Below are 22,020 nucleotides of genomic sequence, written 5' to 3' on the forward strand. Positions count from 1 at the left end.
TAACTCTTTCTTCTCAAAGTAGAGCTCTGATATCCTCTACAAATGACCACAGGACTTGTTATGACAAAATACTGCATTCATCCTTATCCCTTTAACTCTAAAAATGTCAGGACATATTATTTCCACTGTAGTCTCTGAGATCTAGCCCTAAAACTTGTTTGATGGTTTTAATTCTGCTTGTGTAGGCAAATGTGGGTAGACAGTTCTGATTAATCAGAGCCTGCATGATTTGTCTCTCCCCAACTCTAAATTTGTCACCTTCTCTTCCCCATTACCTAAGACAAAGTAGCTAATACTGTCCGTAAAATTGAGTGCTATAACGTTTATTTTAGATTTTGCCATTGTTCTGCCTCTGAAGCAGTGTTCATTTTGGAAATAATATCCTTAATTTACAGGTATTTTCTCATTGAAAATCTTCAGCTGGTGATTCTTCACTTTGTATTTGCTGCTGTATTTGATGTATCTCAAATATACTGTGGTATTGCCATTTCCCTGGCAGACTTGAATGGGGTCAGTCTCCACCGTAGACATGGTAAACCTTTTAAAGTGCGACATACCAAAAGATTTAAAAATTTATCTCTGCTGAGCCTAGGTTGCAAGTTGCCTTAATGTAAGCCTTGAAACAAATTCTCTGGAAATGAGGATTTGATTTGTCTGTAAATCTGATTTAGGTCATATGTCAGCTAAGCTATGTTTTGCTGTCTCTGGCCATGGGAGAAAGGCATGACCGGGTCAGCCAAGGAGCTGATGGTGATGGACATGAAAAGCCCAGGAGAGTCGTGTGTGTGACCCTCTTTACCACCCAAAGGACATATATATTGCCTGGGCATAGTATTTCAGCACTGTGCCCTTTGTTGCTTTTTAAGAAAAGCTGAACAAAAACCTTCAGAAGCCTGTTATCTTCTAAAGGTTTTTATATTTCTTCTTTCATTCTTTTATGTAAGATATGAAAGCAGCATATATACATATGTATGTATATGTACATATATATGTCTGCTGAACTCAGCAGACATATAATCTATACAGGATTAAAACCCACAGGCTAATCTTTCATTGGTTTTGATGATAAATTTAGTAATAAAATCTGGAAGTACGAACTTGGAACTCCCCTGACAGTTTCTTGTGGTGCTGGCAGTACTGAACATCTAAGAAGGCAATTGCTTCTTCCATGTGAATAAAGGGCACTTGAAGTAAACAGCCTGAAAAGCACGGGATTTAGAACAGTATGAATTAAAAAAACCCCTTTCCTATCTGTCACAGTGTTCTTAGGTTTGTGACAAGATCAGAGATAAGAATTAGTTCTCTGCTCACCCATAAAATTTTTCAGGAAAAAGTGAGCATACGAGCTTGTACGCTTCCTATAAAACCACACAGGACACAAATCAAGTTTTTTTTCCCCAGCAGATCCCCGTTAGCCAGGCAGTAGTGGGACCCCATAAATTGCATGCACAGCCTGCACATAGAAGGGCAGTGCCAGTGTTTGTGTTCCTGCTGCCTGAACTGCTGGTAGTGGAGGGTCTGGGCTTCAGCTGTTTTGCTCACATAGAAATGTTCCATAATGGTGGAGTGGTGCACAAAGCCTTCTGGCAAAAGCCACATTTTGTTTGAGAATAAATTATAATCAAAGGAAATTATGTTGGGTAAACTGCATGGGAATGATTCATCTGTGTGTACAGCACCTTGGAGTACGCAGGTTCTCAGGTAGTGTTTTTCTATGTTGGGTTTTTTTTCCCAAAACAGTTCATGGACAAATGGTAAAATCAACTCTCCCTTTAAGGTACACAAGTGTTGCAGGAATTGTGAAAGTAAAAAAGCCGGAGTTATTTAGGAAAATGTACTGGTGGGCTGCTAGATCACATTTATTTCGTGTGTTCCACCGACAGTTGTCCTATTGTGTGTATGTTGCCTGTGCAGTGATGAGTTTAACACATTACACAGGATGTTTCCATGTTTCTTGTGCGTGGAGAACCTTCTGTGTCAACACATTCACCTTGTGCAGCTTCGGCTACCGACTCTGTGCTTCTATAAATGCAGAATTGTGTTGCTGTGCAAATGTACTTCTGTGTTACAGGTGCAGGCAATATCAGGAGCGCTCAGATGTTTTTGTATAGGCTAGAAAGTAGGATTTGTATCCACAGAATTCAGTGAGAGAAGTGGGCGAAGTTTGCTTTGTGGGCAAAGAAGGATTTTTGGTTATTTTTTGTTTTACCCTCGATGTGGAGCCAGCTGTGAATGCTACTCAGCAGTCTATGTGTATATTGAATTTGTGACTGGGTACATCTGAAGTGCAGTAAAACTGTGTTATCAGAATGCTACCCCATTTAGTGTTACAGCCTTATTATATTCTCTAAAATATTTTACATTGCATGAATTCACAGATATTAGTAATCATAAATAACTCTGAATTGCATATGCCTAGAATAGTGAGGAAAAAGCCTGTCTGTGGATTTATTTAGTACTCTTTTGCTCTGTTAGCATTTCACTAAGGTCCCCATCTGGCAGCTACTCTGTGTTGGTCAGTGACCCATCTGCTGCCAAAAGCCACTGGTGGTTTCTAAGGGTGCAGCAGCCACCCCACACCCCTCTGCCCTACAGCTAATGGCTATGTAGCAAGTGTCTGCTAGCAAGGTGCTGTGGAGTATTACACGTGGAAATGTAGGAGCAGCTCAGTACTAGAGGAACATAGTCCAGCTTTATTGCTGAAGCATTTTTGAAACTTCTCTTTTGCTTCCGATAAATCATGGAATCATAGATTAGGTTGGAAAAGACCTCCAAGATCATCAAGTCCAACCCCTTGATCCAACTCCAATTACTATATCATGGCACTAAGGGCCACGTCCAATCTCTTTTTAAAAACCTCCAGGGATGGTGAATCCACCACCTCTCTGGGTAGGCCATTCCAAAGCCTGATAACCCTCTCTGTAAAGAATTTCTTCCTAACATCTAACCTAAACCTCCCCTGGCAGAGCTTGAGCCCATGTCCCCCTGTCCTATTGTTGGTTGCCTGGGAGAAGAGAATGTTTTTAACAGTTCAATAGTGTTACATTGTTAGCAGAAATTACCTTTTGGAAGGAGTCTTGAAAAGGAAAAAGGCAAATCATTCACAAATTTAGAGCTTGTATTTAGTCTTCCTGTCCACTGTGTTACTACAAACATAAAATGTTTGCAGCACACTTTTATGGGGTCATTCTCACACGGCCTGCATATTCAATTTCTCTCATTTTATTTTTCTTCTTTTCCATTAAGGTGCAAGTTGTACTTTTGCCACTTCCTCTTCCACCCTTCAGTGCCGTAGGACAGAAAAGCTTTGGCTTTGGCAGTGCTGGGGACTGGTAACCAGCCTTGGTGGAGGGTGCATGTTACCACCCTCCTGGACTCTCCCCTCTGTTTTTTGTAAGGAGCTGGGTTTGAATGCAGTGCCCATTTTCTGCAACAAACAGTAGGTTACACTTTCAAAGCAACTTGTGTTTTCTACTTCCCATCCTCTTTGCCATCTGTCAGTATATCTTGGTATGCAGTCTGTTAGGATTTGCTGATAAAGGTTTTATTAAGATTTATTTAATGGGATTTTCAATCTTCCAATCTTTAATCCATGTTGGAAAAAATATTAAATAGTGACAATCTGTAGCTGCCTTGTAACTAAATCACTCAGCCCAGGAAAGAATGATTTCTAAAGAACTTCTGTCTCACAAGAGCTTAGTAGTTGTCTTGTTTATTACCTTGCTGTGGTTAAAATTGCTTCAGTAGCGGGTGGAAAGAAAAGAAAAATTGTTAATGCAGTTGTTTGTGTGGCTTGCCCTAGATATTATTCTTATCTTTTTTTTTAATCTTTTTTTTTTTCCTAATGAGCAGAAGGAACTGTGAAAGGCAAAAATGCTGAAAACAAACAATACAACTACAAATAAAAAGAATTCTTTTCATGTGATGCAAGTCAAGGGAAAATCCTAGCTCAATATGCTCTGGCTTCTTGACACTCAAAGTGTGATCAGAGATTACTTATCATCCACAGGAGAGTGGGAAGCAAGTTAATTAAAATTTTCCACCCTTTCACTGAATGAAATGTCTCCCAGTTTGAGACACATTATTTGAACACTTCTTTTTCAGGAGAGCTCTGGCACTTTTTTTCTGCTTCTGCTGGTGTTCAAATCCAGTATTTGCTAGCTAGAAAGAGCATCACACTTTCATCTGATGGAACAGTATGTTTGAAATTATATTTCCATTGTCTCTAATAATAGTAGATAAAATAATTACTGTATTAAATATAAAGCAAATACAAGATGACTCTTTTCCTCTGCACCCGTCCCCGATGGTATTGTTTCTTTGGAAGCATTTTTGCTTTAGAAAGCATTTAATATGACACCAATTAAAGGTCTCTATAACTGTGACTCCTGCTGGCACACAAATTCCAGTCGTGGGATAGGATTACAACCGATGATTCAGGAGGGGGAGGGAGAAGTCATTTTTTGTGGTTTTACAGAAAGCTTCAATTATCTGTACTTGCAAGTAAGGAGCTTGAAGCCCATGTGGATTACACCTGTTTATTCTGGAGTGACTCCTTTCTCTTGTCTGTCATCTTCAAACTCAGGCAATTATTAGGAGTAGTTTATTCCCCAGGGACCTGGGGAAGAAGTGCAGTGACTGACTCCAGCGAAGGAAGTGTCGTGCAAAGTCGGAGAGGGCTTGTTGAAGGGCATGTGGAGCTCAGAGGAGGTGTATACCTCTGCATGATGGATACACTTCCTCCCTCCGAACAGCCTAATATGTACATTGGGGTGTTGGGTACCAGCACATAGGAAAAATAAGAGTTCACCTTTTTGTAACATCTGTACAGAACTCTCAATGGGCGTTTGGGTTTTTTTTTAAATTTCCAGATTCAAAAAAACCATTTCTTTAGGCCTAATTGACTTTAATCTTAAATGTATTTTCTGATAACTTTACCCTTTTGAATGTGCTTACCTGCTTGTTTCCTTTCTGCACCATTGGATTGTGAAATACACCATCACCTGCTGCAGATGATGCTTAATCCTGACAAGTCAGACAGGTCCAAAGCCAGCCTTGTCTCGCTGCTCAGAGCCTGCAGGGACAGTGGGCTGTGGCAGGAGTGATGGCATGTCCCTGAAATAATTTGGCTTCTACAACAGTCAAATGAGCTCTGCGTGGTATTGATGTCCTCCCTCATTGCCATAATCACTCTCTGATTTCTGACATTTGTTGTGCATCCTGATGCAAGGAGAAGGTTCTCCCTGCTAATCACCCACCTTAGGCAATGAATTCAAAATAGAAATCCTCTTTGCAACATAAGATGTTGCTCGGAGCACAAACAAGATCTGCTGTGCCAGTCTTTCCTGACCTGCTAGTCTTCCACCCTCTAGATGAGTGAGCTCCTTCTGGTTTTTCCTCTGCAAACACTGTTTGATGAAGGGAATGTTTTAGTCGGGTCCTTTTATGTGGCACCTCATGGCAGGCTTGCGATGGTGGATGCTCTGACCTTATTCTTAATGATCATGTTGCATATTTTCATGTTTATTTTTTGAAGGCGTTGTTGACCAATCTCATAAATCTCAGCATGTTATTAATGTTTTCTTGAGACATTATCTCTTAAAGGTGTCTGGATATGTTGTAATTTTTGCGTTACCTTTGGACACTCTTTTTAAAAAGTGGAAAGAGGGCAGAAATATCCATCTTACAGAGGGAAATTGGAGTCAAAGGAGACTTTGAATCTAGCATTATCACTGCTGCATGATGAGTCCTGATCGCTTCAGAGGACGAGTTAAGGGCCACGTGGTATTGCACTCCTCTTGCAAGGTGTCTCTTTCCTCTCCTGGAGTTACAAATTCCAGTCTGTACATGGTGATGTTGTAAAGTAGCAGTATTTCTCTAAGTCCCCAAAAGCCTCTGCACAGAAATCAGAAGTTACATTAGTAGTGTTCCCTTGCATGCGCTTTCTGGGGTAGAGCTTTTAAACATTCTCCTTTTAAGCAGGAGTAATACAGCTTCTTCAGCTATTTGCATTTGTAGTCATGATCAGGTTTTTAATAGGTCAGGCAGCCATTCAGTGATAAAGATACCAAGTGACCTAAATTACATTTGTTAGAAGAAAGGAATAGCTGAGATTGGAATTCACTAAAATACCTTGAAATGACTACAGCAGGATTTGGATTAGTTCTGATCAAATGACTATTTCATTACTGCAGAATAAATGGATTTTTTGGAGCTGCAAAACTGTTGTGCCTTCCCCAGTGTTGAGAATTGGCAGTTAAAACTCCTTACATGCACATGAAACCTGTGTAAGCTCCTGAGATTCTTGGCAAATATAATTGTTATTCCAATAGAATTTATTGATATTTGTAGGGACTAGTAGTTATCACTTGTCTGCTTTCTGTTTATTAAAATTAAAAACTACCAAGTAACCTCTAGCATCTATTTGCTATATTACTGGAAGTCTTGGCAATCAGACACCTCACCGGAGCAATCTTTGTCGAAACCACAGTGGTTCTTTCTGTGTGAATTACAGGGTCTGCCATTTAGTTGAAAGAGAATCAGGAAGGCTCTGCTGGGTACATGTGCAGCAGGAGCCAGACTTCTGTGCTGAAAGCAGTGCTTTTGGTCTCGCCCACAGATTTCCTGATTCAAAATAAGAAGGCAGCAATGCGTATTTGTGGGTGATAAAAGGAATAGACTCGTACTTACATTTTTTGTTGTTGTTGTTGGCTATTTTGCTTTTGATCCACCATGGTAGAGTGCAGATATTCAGGATTTACTGTAGCCTAGACAAGAGCAGAATATGAGCAAAGCAGTGTTGTCCTTTTTAACTAGAACATAATTTTGCTTTGGAGGACATAATTGATAACATACAATGAATTTGTCCTGTTCAGATCTGGAATCATCTAAAGCTAGATGGATGACTCAGGCAGTGCAAAAACAAGATCACAGATGTTTACCATTTTAAACAAGCTCATTTAATAGTTTGGGATGTATGGGCAATAGGTCTTGTATCTCATGTTTTTGAACGTTTTCCTTCCTGCCCAGCTGAAATGACCCACTTCTGTACAAAACCCCTTCTCCCTCCAAGAAAACCCACAAATGTATTTTTTTCTGGGTTTTTTTTTTTTTTTTTTTTTTTTTAGTGTCGAACTGAATGTCACACTCCAAGTGGTGATGCTAACTGTTGATTTTCCTTCCCCAGGGAGTTGAAGTGCAGACAGATTACGTTCCACTGCTGAATTCCCTTGCCATGTACGGCTGGCAGCTGACGTGTGTGCTTCCTACTCCCATTGTGAAGACAAACAGGTAGGGAGGGGGTGGGTGCTGCCTTTTGGCCAGAGAAGTTGCTGTACAAGCACTACAGTCTGTACAGGCAATTCCCTGTGCAGTTAGTGTGGATTTCCTCACAAACCCTGCTGCAGCTGTTCTCTGGGTTTTCTCAGCATCACAAGCCACATGTGGCAGGAAGCACGTGTCTGGTGGGCAGAATACTGCAAGGTGGCAGTGTGGTTTCTGCATAAATTTTCTGGGTATTGTTTCTGCCTCTCTGTAAACTCCTTGACTGTAAAATTCCTGCTCTGGATCTTCCAGTAACCCCTCTTAGAGCAAACACAAAATGTGTGATAATGTTTGGAGTGAGATGTTGTCTATATGAAGAAAAGAAATTTTATTCTTAATAGATTTCTGTCTAATGCTGCTGATACAGTCCAGCTGAGCAGAACTATGTGAGGCTTGGGTATCATTGCTCTAGTAGCCTTCTGTGCAGATATAATAATTCTGTGGTCTACTTTGCTGTTATTAATATTCTGAGTTTTAAAATATAAACACAAGTCACTTAAAAATACTCTTCATGACTAGTGAAAAACAATTATCCCACTTGTTAATCATGAAGATGGTGCTTTCTGAATTTTCAGTGGTCAAGAATATATTTATGTTTATATACATACCCATATAATCAGTCATGATTTTCTGTCTTTAAAGAGTAAAAATACGCAGAGCTCTTTATGAGGTCTAGATGAAGACAACTCCTACATATAAAAACCTAAAAAGCAGAGGCCATCTGTGCGGGGGAAAAATGGTATTTGAGTTTGTCATACATGTTTAAATACAGGAATGAATAGAAAATCACAGTTATGGTTTGTAAGTCCTATCTCTTAAAGATATATATGATTTTCTTTCTCTTCCAGCTTTCTGTATCCCACTAATACCTTCAATAAGACAGGTCAGGCTGACAGTGCAGAAGGGCACCCTCCTAATGAAACTGCATTTGGTTGTTCCTCCTGCTGTGCTGCAGGCCTGTAGGCAGCACCCATCCCCATTCCAGATCAGTGCCCTGGGAGGCAGGGAAGGAGGGAGGAGGCACTCTGAGACACACAGGCTCCGGGGTGCTTGGGTTTCTTCCTTTTTGTTCCAAACAATTTATTCTGTGTTTACACACTAATGCTAAAACATTCAACAAAACTGTGTCACAGGCTGACAGGCTCTGTCAGGCTGAACATTTCCCACCCCACCCCCCCTGCAAAATACCAGGCTGCTCAAAGACACTGGGGACAGGCAACATGTGGATCATTCTTTATTTTATTCTTCTTTGACCTGCAGAAATAAATGACTGAGATGGATTTTCGCTTTGAATGATGCTGGATGTGAATTTAATTCATTCTCAGGAGTGTGCATTTGTTTCTTTTCAGGGAGGGGAATTTATCTACAAAGCAAATTGTATTTCTTCAGAGACCTTCTTTGCCCCAGAAAGCAAAGAAGAAAGAATCTAAGGTAAATAACCTTGAGTTTCTGGTTTCTTTGGGTTTTTTTGGTGGTATTTTTATATTGTAATTGATTTCCCATAGAAGGAAAAATAGCCTATTCAGTGTTTCTGTGATGCAGTAGCCAGACACAAGGAATGGAACTATTCAAATGAAAGAAACAAAAAATGCTCAAATGATGTGAAAGCTCTTAGATTTCATTCTCCGTTGAACTTGTGGCAGCAGAAGGGATGTAGATTTCTCTTTATGTAAACCAGCCATAAACCTCCATATGTGACCTAAAATTCTCTGTCCATATTCACTGCCTGCAAGGTAGAACCAATACTGTTTTCTCTCACCCAATGCCTGTCTTTTTCTTTTCTGTTTAAATTGCGCTCTCTCTCTCTCTCTGTGTATTTTGGTAGAGCCTAGCACAATGTAGGCCTGATCTTGGCTGGTGTTTCCATCTATTGTGTGAATGATAATGAATTCTGCTACAGTTTAACCAAAAAAAGCTTCCTGAATCCAGCTAAATTATTCGAGGACATAGCTGACAGCTAATGATGTATGGATGTGGGTACGTGTATGTATTCCCACTTCCATTTTCAAATGTGTAGCTGTGGGAACCCCTGCCCAAACTTGTCATGCCATACAGCTGAGAGACTGGGAAAGTGATGACCTTCCTACAGTACTCAAATTTGCCTTGCCCTTTTAGTATGGAAGGGATCAGGAAAGCCAGATGAAGTATGGAAAAGATCCCTGAAACCACACGACGATGAGCGTCTGATTAAAGCAGCCCCGTTTGTGTTCTGGGTCTGTGTGCTTAGGTGGGTGCTGCCCAGCCTGATGTCACCTGCAGGAGTGAGGCCCTCGAGACCCTGCAGAGCTGAGCTGGAGTAGGAGATTGGAAGTGCTCGGCAGAGCTGACCACAAGGAGCATTTTACCCAACAGTTTATAGAATGCAGATAGTTTTCATCTATAAATCTCTCACTGTTCTGGAGCCTGGTTCTGTGAGAGTTGTCTTTTTGATACAGTGCAGAGCAGGGGAGTATTTGAACTGACTGAAGTAGGAGAGAAGTGCTGGGAGTGTGACTGTGATTTAAGATGTACCCTCTCTCATTAGCAAAGCTGGAGCCCGGAATATTGTCTTTACATGTTACAAAGCCCATCTTTCTTGTTTTTTTCTCTTTGTTTTCGGGTGATTAAAGGGATCTTGGGATGAGCATTAGAGTGCCTCTATTTGGTCATTCTTTTCCTACCACTGTACATGGTTTTAGTGGAAGTGGTGGGAACCCGTATGTGGTTGTACTTCTTCAAATAGGGAAACTAGTATGATACTGATTCCCTGTATTATAACACATACATACCATCCAGATGATTCAAAACTTTGTTTAAGTTTTTTTCATTCCGGGTTATAAAAACTTATTTAACAATGTCTGGTTGACAAAACAAAGGACTTAAGTTGTTGGCAGCATTAAATATACAGGCATATTTGAAGGCAAGAATCACTACAGCACATTTTCATACCAAAGGTCAAGGAAAAATGACATACCTTTATTATATATAAAGAGATGTAAGACTGGTTCAACGTCTGTAGGTGGTTGTTGTGAGTCACATCAAAGATACTAAACCTGGCATTTGACTAAGTTGCTGAATATTCTGCTCATACAAAGTCACAGGCTCTTAGGGTTGTTTTTTTTTAACTTGAGATATGGCATGTCTAAAATGTTTACAGATAACCCTTTGGAGGAGTGAAATAGGCTGGTAAGATTAAAAGGATATTGCATTGTTGGAAAATGATCCATCCTGTCTTTGCACACCATCCAACTGCTGCTCAGGGTACCTAGAGAAACAGAAAAGGAAACACCACTCAAGGAGTGGTACAACTTGATTCTCTCTTCAGTAAGTCAGAAGTACGCTTGCTACTGCAATATTCAGTCACTGATGAGATAATCATTTTCAATCACTTTATACAAAACTGATGCTATTTCAGCAGAAACTGGCTGAATGCATTTTTGTGAAATACAACATAAATACCTGACTGAGTACACGTACATTTGCATGTACACACAGAATCTCCTACAGTTTGATCTTTATCCCATTGAGGGCCCTGATCTTACCTTCCTTCAAAGAGAGCTTTGAGTTAAGGGGAGCAGTGGGTGCCCAGCACTTCTGCAAATCAAAGAGGAGAAAACTCAGGTGTCTGAATTTTAAACAGCTGAGCTCTAGAACTGAGATGTTATCGTTCCTCTTTCTCTAAATTGCAGTGCTATTAAAGTGAAAGATAACTTCCTCTAAGTAAAACCAAGAAGAATCTTGTGAAAGCCAGTTTCTTCTTCCCCTCCCAACCTCCCCCCGCCCCCCCCCGCCCCTGCCTTTTCTTTTTACGTTAAGTTCTGGCCAACAGAAGGAAAGAGCATAGTTCCAGCTTTGTAATCTAATAAACTTAATAGGTTTTGAATGGCTTTTTGATTAAGGAATAAAGAGCTAGATCAAAAATTTATGAACACAAGATCTTCTGGCCAACTTCAGCACAGACCTGGTTTCTCTGGAGAAAATGGCTTTTGGAGCATGGCTGGATTTACTCAATGTCCTGATGAGATTATTTACACCATACAAAGGTTGCCTACTAACCCACCCCTGAGCTGCCATCAGCAATGGGCACTGCTGACAAAATGGTCATGCACATTCACCTGTACCTAGCAAACTTTGTAGGATGGCTCAGCAGCGGCTTGGAACCCTGGAACAAATCCAGAGCAGGGCCACAAAATTCATAAGGGGACTAGAGCACCTCCCCTGTAACAGGCTAAGGAAATGGGGGCTGTTCAGCCTAGAGAAGGTTGCATGGGGACCTCACAGCAGCCTTCCAATGTCTGAAGGAGGCCTACAAGGAAGCCGGACATGGAATGTTCATCAGGAACTGTAGTGATAGGACAAGGGGAATGATTTCAAACTGTAAGAGAGTAGGTTTAGATTAGATATTAGGAAGAAATTCTCTACTGTGAGGGTGGTGAGGCACTGGAACATGTTGCCCAGAGAAGTTGTGGATGCCCTAATCCTGGCAGTGTTCAAGGCCAGGTTGGATGGGGCTTTGTGCAACCTGGTCTAGTGAGAGGTGTCCCTGCCCATGGCAGTGGTGTTGGAACTAGATAATCTTTAAGGTCTCTTCCAACCCAAACCATGCTATGGTTCTGTGACCCTATGGTATGGCTTTCCTTGGAAAGGTTCATTTATTTTTTGACAAGTGAAGCAGATACAATAATGGCATATTTGTCAGCCTTTATGTATGTTACACCTGTCAAGTCAGTATTTCAAGGTATTGCTAATTCCCATTTTGTTTTAATTATAGTCAAAACACTTCTGAAAGGGTGGCTGTTTCAAGTCTTGTGCAAGTTCTGCAAGAGTCAGCCTCACGCTTTCTAATCAAAAAACATTCATACAAATAGTTCAGAATATTTTACTGTTTGGATATAGTCTTGGGTATTAGTTCTGCTGCTAACCTGATGAAAAACATTGGAATAATGCCATAGGATTGTTTCCTCTGTCTGCCCTTGTGCAACCTTGCATATCCTTCCTTTCCACGTGGTGCAGGTGGGCTGCCAGGGTGCCACAGGCCTTAACAGTGACACGGTGTGTGGAGAGGAACCCACTAGGTATGTGCAGGAGCAGAATTCATCAGTCTTGTTTCTCTGCCTGACAGGTGTAGGCAGAAATGATTTAAAGCTGTCTGATTTAGTCATGCAGTTTTTTTAATCTTGGGTCTTTTTGGTCAAACTAGTCTTTGAATTAAAACTACATAATAAAAACATTCCTATTCAGGAAAATAAATGTCCATGTGAGATTGTCTCTAATGGTCTTTAACATTTGGATCCCTTCTTTGTAGTTTCACTGGAGGTTCTCCAAGGAAGACATGCACAACAGAAAAATGAAGAATTCCACAAAGGCTAAATTAAGTACTAGGGACAAGCAAAGGGCAGAGGAGAAGCAGGAATTTGAAGTTACAGAGAACACAAGGAACTTGGAAGCACAGATCTCAGCAGCAGCCAAGCCTGATCCAGAACAGCAGCCGGACGATGTCATAGACTTGGGAGACGAGGGCGCTGGGACCAAGGACGCGGGTCCACATCACGACGGGGCGTCAGAAGACCCGTGTCCTGCCAGTTGCGATGCTGCTGGCAATGCCGACGCTGCCGGGCCTGCCTGCCCCAGCCAGAGCGAGCCCGGGGGGTGCGAGGCTCCGGCGGCTGAGGGAGGGGACTGCGGGGGCAGCGCTGGGGCAGCGCTGGGCGCGGACTGCTCCTGTGAGTAACACCTGCGTTTCAGGAATCCTGTGAGTTGCTGAGTCTTTGCCAAGTCAAAAGAACAGGTTTTGATAATCCCCATTGCAAACTCCATTCCTCAACTCAGCATTGCTTTGGCACTGTGCTTGCTTTGCTCCTTAGCACACTGATATCTTGATGTTTCAAGTAACTACAGGGCCCAGACTTTTCAACCCACAGAAAAGGCAGAATTCCTTCCACTGTACATAGTGGGAAATGCTCTCCTAGAGCTACACTTTAAATTAAAAAGTAGTGACAGACAGAGAACATCCTCACTTTTTTCTGTGACTGACCTTAGCAAACAAGCTTTGAGCCCAGGTCAGGGCAAGTGTTCCATTCCAATTGGTCAGATTTTACTCTGTAGTACTTTCTTGTCCACATAGCTTTTCTGGAGAAGTTGTTGTGCCATATGTTATTTTGTCACTAGGCTTGTAGTGTCATGAAAATGGTATTTGGGCTTAAACAGGCTGAAGTTGGAAAGCTTAGATAAGATGGCTGTTATCCTTATTTATCTCCAGTAGCATATTTACTGATGATACTCTCTTCTGAATTTTATTAACCCTTGCAGATCTTTGAACAATAAGCAAATCGTGTACCTACTTTAGGCACACTGGGTAAACAAGCCCTATGGTAAATTTGTGTGAGGCAGATCATTCTGATATAAAATGCCATTTCCTATTCACTCTTTGCCAGTCCACAGTTCATCAGTAGTTGTGGGGGCTTGAGAAGACAGAAAACAGGAAACAAAAAAGCAGGTAAACGATACTTCTGTCAGTGGTTATCCTCACAAAAATTGGAATTAGATGTTATCTCCTGACCTTTTCCAGGTGGTTTTGCACCACTATCCTCACCATTACAAAATACCTTGTGGGAAAGAACTGAAATTGTACACAGGGGTCAGTGGACAACAGATGTCACTAAACGACCTTACAAAATGCAAATACCTTAATAGAGTGTTTTTTCATACAAGTAACCATATTTTGGGATGGATAACGAACAAAATTCTGTAAAATTACCAGCATTTTTATGTTTGAAGCTACATTAAAATATTTACAAGTGAATGTACATGTAATATAGTTTCTGTGCCAATGTTCTCCAAGTACTTCAGTATTTTTAAAAACATAGGAGGAAGTGGTTTCTCTCTTTTTGACCACCTTCATCCTTATTTAGAAGTGGGGTAGTAATCTGGTAACGAGGTGAGAAATACATTGTAAATTCCCCTGCTTTTCTTGTTTAAAGAAAGAGCTCTGTAAGTGATTTGCCATTTTTTCCCTTGACTTGTGCCTGATAATTTTCTTTAGTCTTCAAATCAAAATGCTGTACAAAGAACTATGTTCTGTATCAGATATGCACCTAGAGTGGTTCAAAAGCATCTTCTATGCCTAAAAATTACACAGTAGGCAGAACATTGCAGAGAAAGGAAAAACGACATCTCTTTGAATATTCATTTAATTGGGACGAAGGCACTCAAGTTTAAACCATTTGATTTCACACACAGAAAGCACGGTGGTATTTTTGTCATTGATTAAAGAGTTTTTTATTTTGAATTCTGTGGTTTAATCACAGGACTGTAAGTAACTGCAGTTTCTGGTGGTATTTTTCAATTATTTCCTTCAATATCTTCATATTAGAATGGGGTTCCAAAAGCCTCAAAAATAGGTTGTTTCAGTTGTTCTACTTAAATACAAGGTCTCTGCTCTGTACAGTTTTAAGTACCTGTTCGCAGATTTTACTAGCTTAAGATCCTTCTACTGATGGTTTCTATCTCAAGGACTAGCTTTGTATTAATCTTGTTTAAAAATTCACTATATTTAATGAACGTTTTGCTAGTAGAAAGTGTTGCAGTAGAAAGACCTCTCCAAATACTTTTTAATAGAAAACATTTATTGGATTGCAATTTGACCTTGTTTAACTGGATCCCAACCGCTTACAAAACTAAGGAGAAATAAAGGTCATGAAGAGATTCCTTATTTGTGATGCTTGCAAAATTGCCAATAATTTGTCCCCAGAAGGGAGAACTTGGGATCTCTAAGTGGTGATGAGGGGAAGCTCCTTAATACTGAATTAGCAGTATTTACTTGTGCTACAGAACTGGCTACTTCGTTTTCCTTTCCCAGCCTGACAGAGCATGGAAGGGTCTGGGGGGAAGTTGTGTTTAAGTGAAAGCTTGGTTTAAAACTTTGTTCCTGTAAGTGCTGGAGTGGCTTAGGGTTGGGAAGAGTCAAAGAGAACTTAAACTGTTTTTTCAGTTTCATAAGAGCTTTGGGGTTTATAGTCACATAATCAATTCCAACTCGTGACTTTGAATTACCCTGAGCTGGTTCAGCTGTCTGGAGTTGTGCATGTGCTTTCACTGCATCCCCATCTCAAGGAAAGTGAGAAAACTTAAATCACCTCACAGTCAGATGATCCAGATATGATGAGGGCTGGGTAGTAATGCACATGTAGAGTACAGCAGCAAGGCCCCACAGCTGTTATCTACCTTTTATCTCAACTACTTTTGTATTTTGGGCCTGAAAAAGCAGGAGTGGCCAAGGAAGTGAAAGGAAGCAGTCAGCACCTTATTTGAAGGTTGAATGGAGAAGAGAAAGGATTAGGCCAGGGCTCAAATCCTGTCTCTGAAAACCTGACCAACACGGGGAAATACGCCAACAATGGAGTGGGAGAAGTCTGTGGGAGAAGCTGAAGTGGGCTTTTGGCTGCAGAGGTACAGCCTCAACTGTCAGCTCAGGGGGGACAGTGGGAATCCATCCTGGCTGCTCACAGAGAGAAGCCACAGTGATTCTGAGCCACCAAGTCTGCAGCAGGGTTGGTCACCCCCGGCAGGAGATGGAGAGAGAAGCCAGGCCCTTTCTTTTCCCACAGAGAGCCAGCATTTTAAGCCAAACCTGAATTTTCCCCCAGATTAGGCAGAATCTCCCAGTAAGGATGCAAACAAATCTTCCCATGCCTCTCTTGGAAGGATGAGCGTTGCTGGCACGTCCTGGGGAAGGAGCTGATGGGTTGTGCTACCACATGTTCCTGGTGTCAGCTGGTGACGATGCAGCCCCACAGCACAGGTGTGTGTTCTAACCTGAACCATCCCTGTCAGACTCAGGTGTGTACACCTGTCCCAAGAGTTGCCTGTCTCTGAGGGAGAAGCACGTGGGATACTCTGTTGAGAGGAGTTTTGTGTGCTGGTGTTTGGAGCACGTGGTCATCTGAATAAGTCAACAATTGTTACAATAGGATAAATTTTAAGGAGAAGATCCAGCTCAGGCAAATGAAGAAATGTCAAAAGAGGAGTGGCTGAATTAAATGAAGGATAAAAAAGGGGTTTTATATTGCAACAAACAGTGGGGAGCAGGGGTAGAGGGGTACAACTATGATGGGTAGAATGTCCAAACTGTTGAAGCATCATAATGAAAATAGTTTATGTAGAGTTCAGGAGGGGTTAAATGCACAAATGATTGGACTGGCACTTCATCTTGCATAATGTCTTTGACTATTGGGTCTGTGCATTTGAAAACAGTATAAATGAAATAGCCCCAGGTAGCTTTAACATATGCGTGGACATGAAGCTAAGTACAAAACAATATACCCTTTTTTCCCTACTTTGGCTCCTCTGTCAGCCTTGGTTTCTGAGGTGAGCAGGGGAAGGGCTCTGCATTTGGGTACCCTGCTTTTTCTTAGTAGTTGCCGTGACTCTATGTTTGCCTCAGGGAGCCAATTATAGGGCAGAAATGAAGCATGATCAGCCTTTCATGCAGGAGTTTCATCCTCACAGAACTGAAGAGTATAAGAAGAGCAAATACTAATTTCTTGCTGATAAGTGCTTCTCAGAAGTGTGAGGAATGTGGGTGAACAATACCAACGCACCTATGAATTATGAGTTGTAGACACAATTCATATGTCTCTGAGGCTGTTAGTGGAGATGTGCTTTTTGCTTTAGAAGATGATCCTTGCCAAAGCCTCCATCCTGAGAAAGGTGCCTGTGGTGCTGGATGTGGCAGCTGACTGTAGTCAGTACCCTACCTATATGCTGAAGGGGAAAAAAAGGCTTTTCAATTGAAGTGCTTTCTGTTACTCACTCTAAAAGCACCCTGCTAACTAAAGTGATGTAATGATAAGTGGATAGCCGTTCATTTTCCAGGTAATTAATGCAAATCCTATAGGAATACTGCATACTTATTGTACCAGATAAGGACAGGCAAACTAGTAAAGTACATACTACAAGAAGAAGAAGATAAAGTCTAATAAGGCTGCAACACCAGGTAACTCACAAACCATCTCCCCAAGTTCAAATATAAATGTATAGAGAGGCACATTTCTCGCTTCTCATCTTTTGTTGCAAAAAAAGACTATCAGTCTACTTCTCTTTTGGTTGCTCCTTAGCTGCTGGCACAAGTGTAAGAGGAATAAACATTTTCTATGATTACATGATTCTCCAATATGATGAGACTATTTCTCCAACCCCGTAGCAGCTGAACAGCAGGGGCTGCTCTCTGTTCCTGCCAGTGCAGACCAATATCCCATTAATTTCATTATTTGTAGACCATATGGGTGAATGTTTCTGGGGTGTTATTTTTGTCTTCAGTTAAAGCAGAGTCAGATCCAATAACAGACATTAGGGTGAAACTGATGTTTCACTACAAGACTACAAGACTCTAGAAAGAAGAGACTTCTGAAAGATTCCTAAGTGTCAACAGGAAAAGGCCATGGAGGAAGGGGATGTCAACAACTTTCCTGACTTCTTGGCTTAGAAATGGCATTTATTACAAGGTAAGAAAGGACTTCTTGTGACATTAACAGAGATTACCAGTATTTGGGGGTGGGGAGGTATGAAATTATTTTTCTCCTCTCATCTTTCAGTGTATGTTTCATCCTGCTCTTCAAGTGGGTGAGCCCATACAATTACAGAGCTATGCCCTTGCCCCACAGCGCTCAGCTTGAGTGTAACAGGGGATGACAGAAAGAGGTTAGAGGGAAAAGAAGATGATTACAGAAGCAAAGGGTTTCAAAATGCCTTTGTTAAATGGACATTTTGGGGCAAGTCTGAAGAGGGGTTTGTGAAAGAGATGTCATTTGGGCTGCAGAAAGCCTATGCATTAAGCGGAAAAAAAGATATACCAGTTTATAATCCACATAATGATTTAAAAGTCATAAGAAAAACAACATGTAAAGGCTTCTCAGAATCTTTTTATCATTACACTGTCAAAACACGCAGGAGCCTAACGTGTGGTTTTTATTTTGGGGCACCAGTACTTCCCGATAGCAATGTATTGCACGTTCCTAGGAAAACCCTGCTGCTTTCAAGCATCAAGCTCTGACATGTCAACTGCAATCTTTGTGAATGCAAAGCCCCCTTGGTGTTATTTTTTGTGACAAGCATGCTGTCCTATTTACATTCTAGAGTGAACAAACAAGGAAGCATTCCTTGAAACAGGGGCACTCAGAAAGAATCTTCCTCTCGTCTGAGGAGGAGGGAATTCGATGAGACATCCCCTGTGGGTCTGCAGGGACTGTGGAGGAGGCTGGCCATGTCAGCGGGCGGCAGAGCACAGACCTCAGCGGATGAGGCTGCAGGCAGCAGAAGGCATAAACTTACAGGCAAGGCCTCATCACAGTGCTGTCCCCAAAAGGCAACTCTTTAAGGTCCATCAGTCAGAGTCATGCCCTCCTGATGGAAAATACAGCCTGTCCTTCAGCTGTGTGTGCTCTGAGCAGCAGCAGGTATGGCCTGTTCTCTTCGACACTCAGGAAGCGCTGGCATCATTTCAGTTGTTGAATCACCTTCTGCCATAATCACAGTAGTAGTTTTGTGCTTCCCTCAAAGCAAGGGCCTGGAGTTTCCCAGCTGGGCTGCCTTATTGGATTTTGAAGATGAGGTGCATGTGGATATGGCAGTAGGTATCCTACAAGCTGTACAGTGTACCAGATTGATAAAAAGAGGGCACTACTAGAGGCTAAACTCAGCATTCTGAAGCTGAAATGACTTTTGGGAGAAAACTACAGCTGGGCTGGAGGCCTTCTTTGCCAACCACAGGGATGTTATGCTCGAAAAACAAAGTGCTTCACACCAACAGTACTGCTGCAGGCTGGAATAGGCTGATGGGATCGATATCCTTGCAACCTCTGTTTAGGGCCAAAGAAGTAACACACTGATGGCAAGAAACTTGCTGCATTATCTAGCTGACTATTGTCTGAAACATTTAACACAAGGTAAGGAGCCACTAACAAAGACAAGGCCTTACTGTTTAACATTTTTACTAATTCAATATTAATTTAGTATTTTTGATACTGTTCCTTATTGAGGTCTTCAGATGTACAGTGGGAATCTCTACCACTTTAAGGACTTGAACTGTCTATGCAGGTAATTGGCAAACTCACTCTAGCTTTTTGTTGGTCTCAGATTCTACAATGAGTTTTTCTACAAGCTGGGCAAAGAAGCTTCACTCTGGAAGGGCTCAGGTGTCAGCCATGACACAGAGAGGTACACTCCTGCCTTACAAGAGCAATCTTTCCAGAGACTCTTCTCCAAGCAGAACTGATACGTCCTGGATTCCCCTAAAGCTCTGTGCTTTATGCAGCAGGATTGTGGAGATTTCCAATCTTGGCCCTTGCTGACCAGTGCTGCTTTTGAGGATGCAGCCCACAAAAGCACAATCTTGGATGGACAGCCTTGGCACTGGCACGGGATACAGGTTCAGGTGGGAAGCTGTACTGATGCCTAACACTGCTACACTCAACACTTCTAACTCAGGGCTGAATAGGATTACAAAAAAAAAATGTCTTTTACTGTCAACACAGCTGAACCACATAAAAGGTTGTGTTTTGCTTTTGACAAGAAATGGTGACAAGGAAGTCACAACACCGCGGCTGTACTTCTATAGAAGTGGTACTGTGTTATGTAGAACTGGGGAGGGAAGGGTATTGACTCATTTGGAGCAGATTCAGAAGTTGTGGCCTCATTTATTTTTATAAACAGACCTGGCATTGCTGCATAACTAATTCTCTGCAATTGCTGAATCAGGCACTGAAAGTCTTCTAAAAGCTGACTAACGAAGTGTCTAAAGTGAAAATATGCTGCTACTCATAAGAAGAAGCAAACTAGCAAAAACCATAACAGTTAATGTCTTTAATACAAAATCACTTTCTTTCCCCAAAGCATCAGCACTGCATTACAGGTATATTACAGTTAAATTAAAAGGAACACTGTTACATCTTCAGAGGACCTCTTCATCTATGAAGTAAAATCTTCCAAATAATTCATAGTCCATTTCTGTACATTTTAGCTTATCAAAATGCACTGGAAAAAATAATATATTTCAGCAGATGTCACTACCACCATTTCTCAAAGAAAACACGGTTTTCAGGAACACCAATGTTAGACAGTAGTTTGGATATGGATTCTATCATTGGAGGTGGACCACAGATGTACCATGAAGTATTGTTAGATACGTGTTTTTCTAGATCCTTTTCAGATATTCTTCCCTCTGACGAAGAAAAAAAAGTAGGAAATGAGAACAGAAATATTAATCGTGAAGTCATTTCAAAAAGAATGTCTGGTTAGAGGTATTTCAAGCACTCCTTTCTTAAAAATGCCTGGCCTGTTTCAGAATAATACATATTGAGTTTTGAGGCTTCGAAAGCCATTTGTTCTTGTGGGGATTTAGATCAGTACTTCTGCTTGGAATGCAGAGGGTATTAGTCACTGAAGAGAACACAGCTTACATACAAGCAAAAATCCCACATTCATGAAAAAAATAGGTAAGTATCTCTAACACAAATACAGCAGAAATGGAAACATGCTGAAATGTCTCCTACAAGCAGTCAGATTATCCTTCATCAATCCCACCTTAAGCAAAGTATAAATAGGAAAGTAAATACTTTGTTTAAAAATTTCTGGAATAAAGTTTGAAGTGGGAAATACCAGTATGAAGTTTTGAATTAAAAGAGGAAAACAAAAACTGGAAAGGGAAAATTTTTCTGTTCAGTGAAATTATTTAGGTTTAACTCACATCTCGATTTGAACCTTTAAATGTAAAAATACTGAGTTATGCATAATAACTTCATCCTTTAGGATGTAATCAAACTTGGACTTTGATACCATTCTGTACATTTACCTGTAACATGTGGCTGAAGTTCTTTACAGATCTGTGAACGCTGTTGGGTAACGTGGAAACAACATGTGATCTTTCCAGGAAACGTGTTCATCAAACCAAGAATATTTTTCTGTAATGTTAAACACACTTGCTTACACCACAGGCCATTAAATCAAAGCAGATGTATGCACACACTCCCAGAACACCAGTGATTATTACAGAGAACCAAGACTTTGCATTTCAGCACCGAGAACCTGATGGGCTTGATTCCACAGGGCTGACCTGCACACCTACACACACAATTCCCACACCTGGAATGTAAATTCCCTGCCAGCTACGTTAGAGCTTGTCTCCTTTGCTGAGATAGGTTGAATCTGTAAGATTTGAGCCTAAGAACCAGTTATGTCATTTCCCAGTTTCTTCCCCTTTTAAATTCTCACTATTTCCTCCTTCCACTTCCATAGGGGTTTTCCATTTAAAACCCCCCCTGCAGTATGTATTTACCATTTGTTAGGAACTTTTTGAGTCTTGTCTGCTTTATGTGGTAAGATTACTAGACCTTTTACTGTCTCACATCCTCCAAGTAAAACCAAATACAATATAATGGTAATGTTACTTTTTACCAGAGTAGAAAGTAGAAACGGTAATTTTCAGTTCCCTAACTCACAGCTGTGATAAGTTACAGCCAAAACCCCAGCAGCTTCAATTCAAATCATAGTAAAAAAATAATGTGTCTCTCAGATGCTGTAGTTAATTCTGAAATTAAGATTTAGCTGTTGTCTAGATTCTGCACTATTTAAGATTTTCACTGCTGGAATGGACACTGGAAATTCTTAAAAATATTTTGAAATACAAATAATGTCTACTCTGCAAATAGGTAAATTAGCTCATTT

General features: G+C 41.0%; 2 protein-coding genes across 8 annotated transcripts in view; one reads left to right on the plus strand and one right to left on the minus strand.

Annotated features, from left to right (window-relative positions):
* Positions 1–15,013, plus strand: part of RFTN1 (raftlin, lipid raft linker 1) — a 96,040-nt gene extending 81,027 nt beyond the window's left edge. For both annotated transcript variants that reach the window (XM_051808297.1, XM_051808296.1), the window contains exons 8-10: positions 7,187–7,290; positions 8,673–8,754; positions 12,608–15,013. In XM_051808297.1, the coding sequence (XP_051664257.1) occupies positions 7,187–7,290; positions 8,673–8,754; positions 12,608–13,033 (612 nt within the window). In that variant the 3' untranslated portion in view covers positions 13,034–15,013. The remainder of the gene's footprint in view (positions 1–7,186; positions 7,291–8,672; positions 8,755–12,607) is intronic.
* Positions 15,014–20,145: 5,132 nt separating this feature from the next.
* The window catches only part of OXNAD1 (oxidoreductase NAD binding domain containing 1), a 32,574-nt gene continuing 30,699 nt past the window's right edge, over positions 20,146–22,020 (minus strand). For all 6 annotated transcript variants that reach the window (XM_051808347.1, XM_051808351.1, XM_051808350.1 and 3 more), the window contains 2 exons: positions 21,149–21,257; positions 20,146–20,518 (listed from right to left, as the gene is read on the minus strand). In XM_051808347.1, the coding sequence (XP_051664307.1) occupies positions 20,364–20,518; positions 21,149–21,257 (264 nt within the window). In that variant the 3' untranslated portion in view covers positions 20,146–20,363. The remainder of the gene's footprint in view (positions 20,519–21,148; positions 21,258–22,020) is intronic.

The sequence above is a fragment of the Manacus candei genome, unplaced genomic scaffold, assembly GCF_025592945.1.
Source record: "Manacus candei isolate 608988 ecotype Guabito, Panama unplaced genomic scaffold, ASM2559294v1 h1tg000072l, whole genome shotgun sequence".
NCBI lineage: Eukaryota > Metazoa > Chordata > Aves > Passeriformes > Pipridae > Manacus > Manacus candei.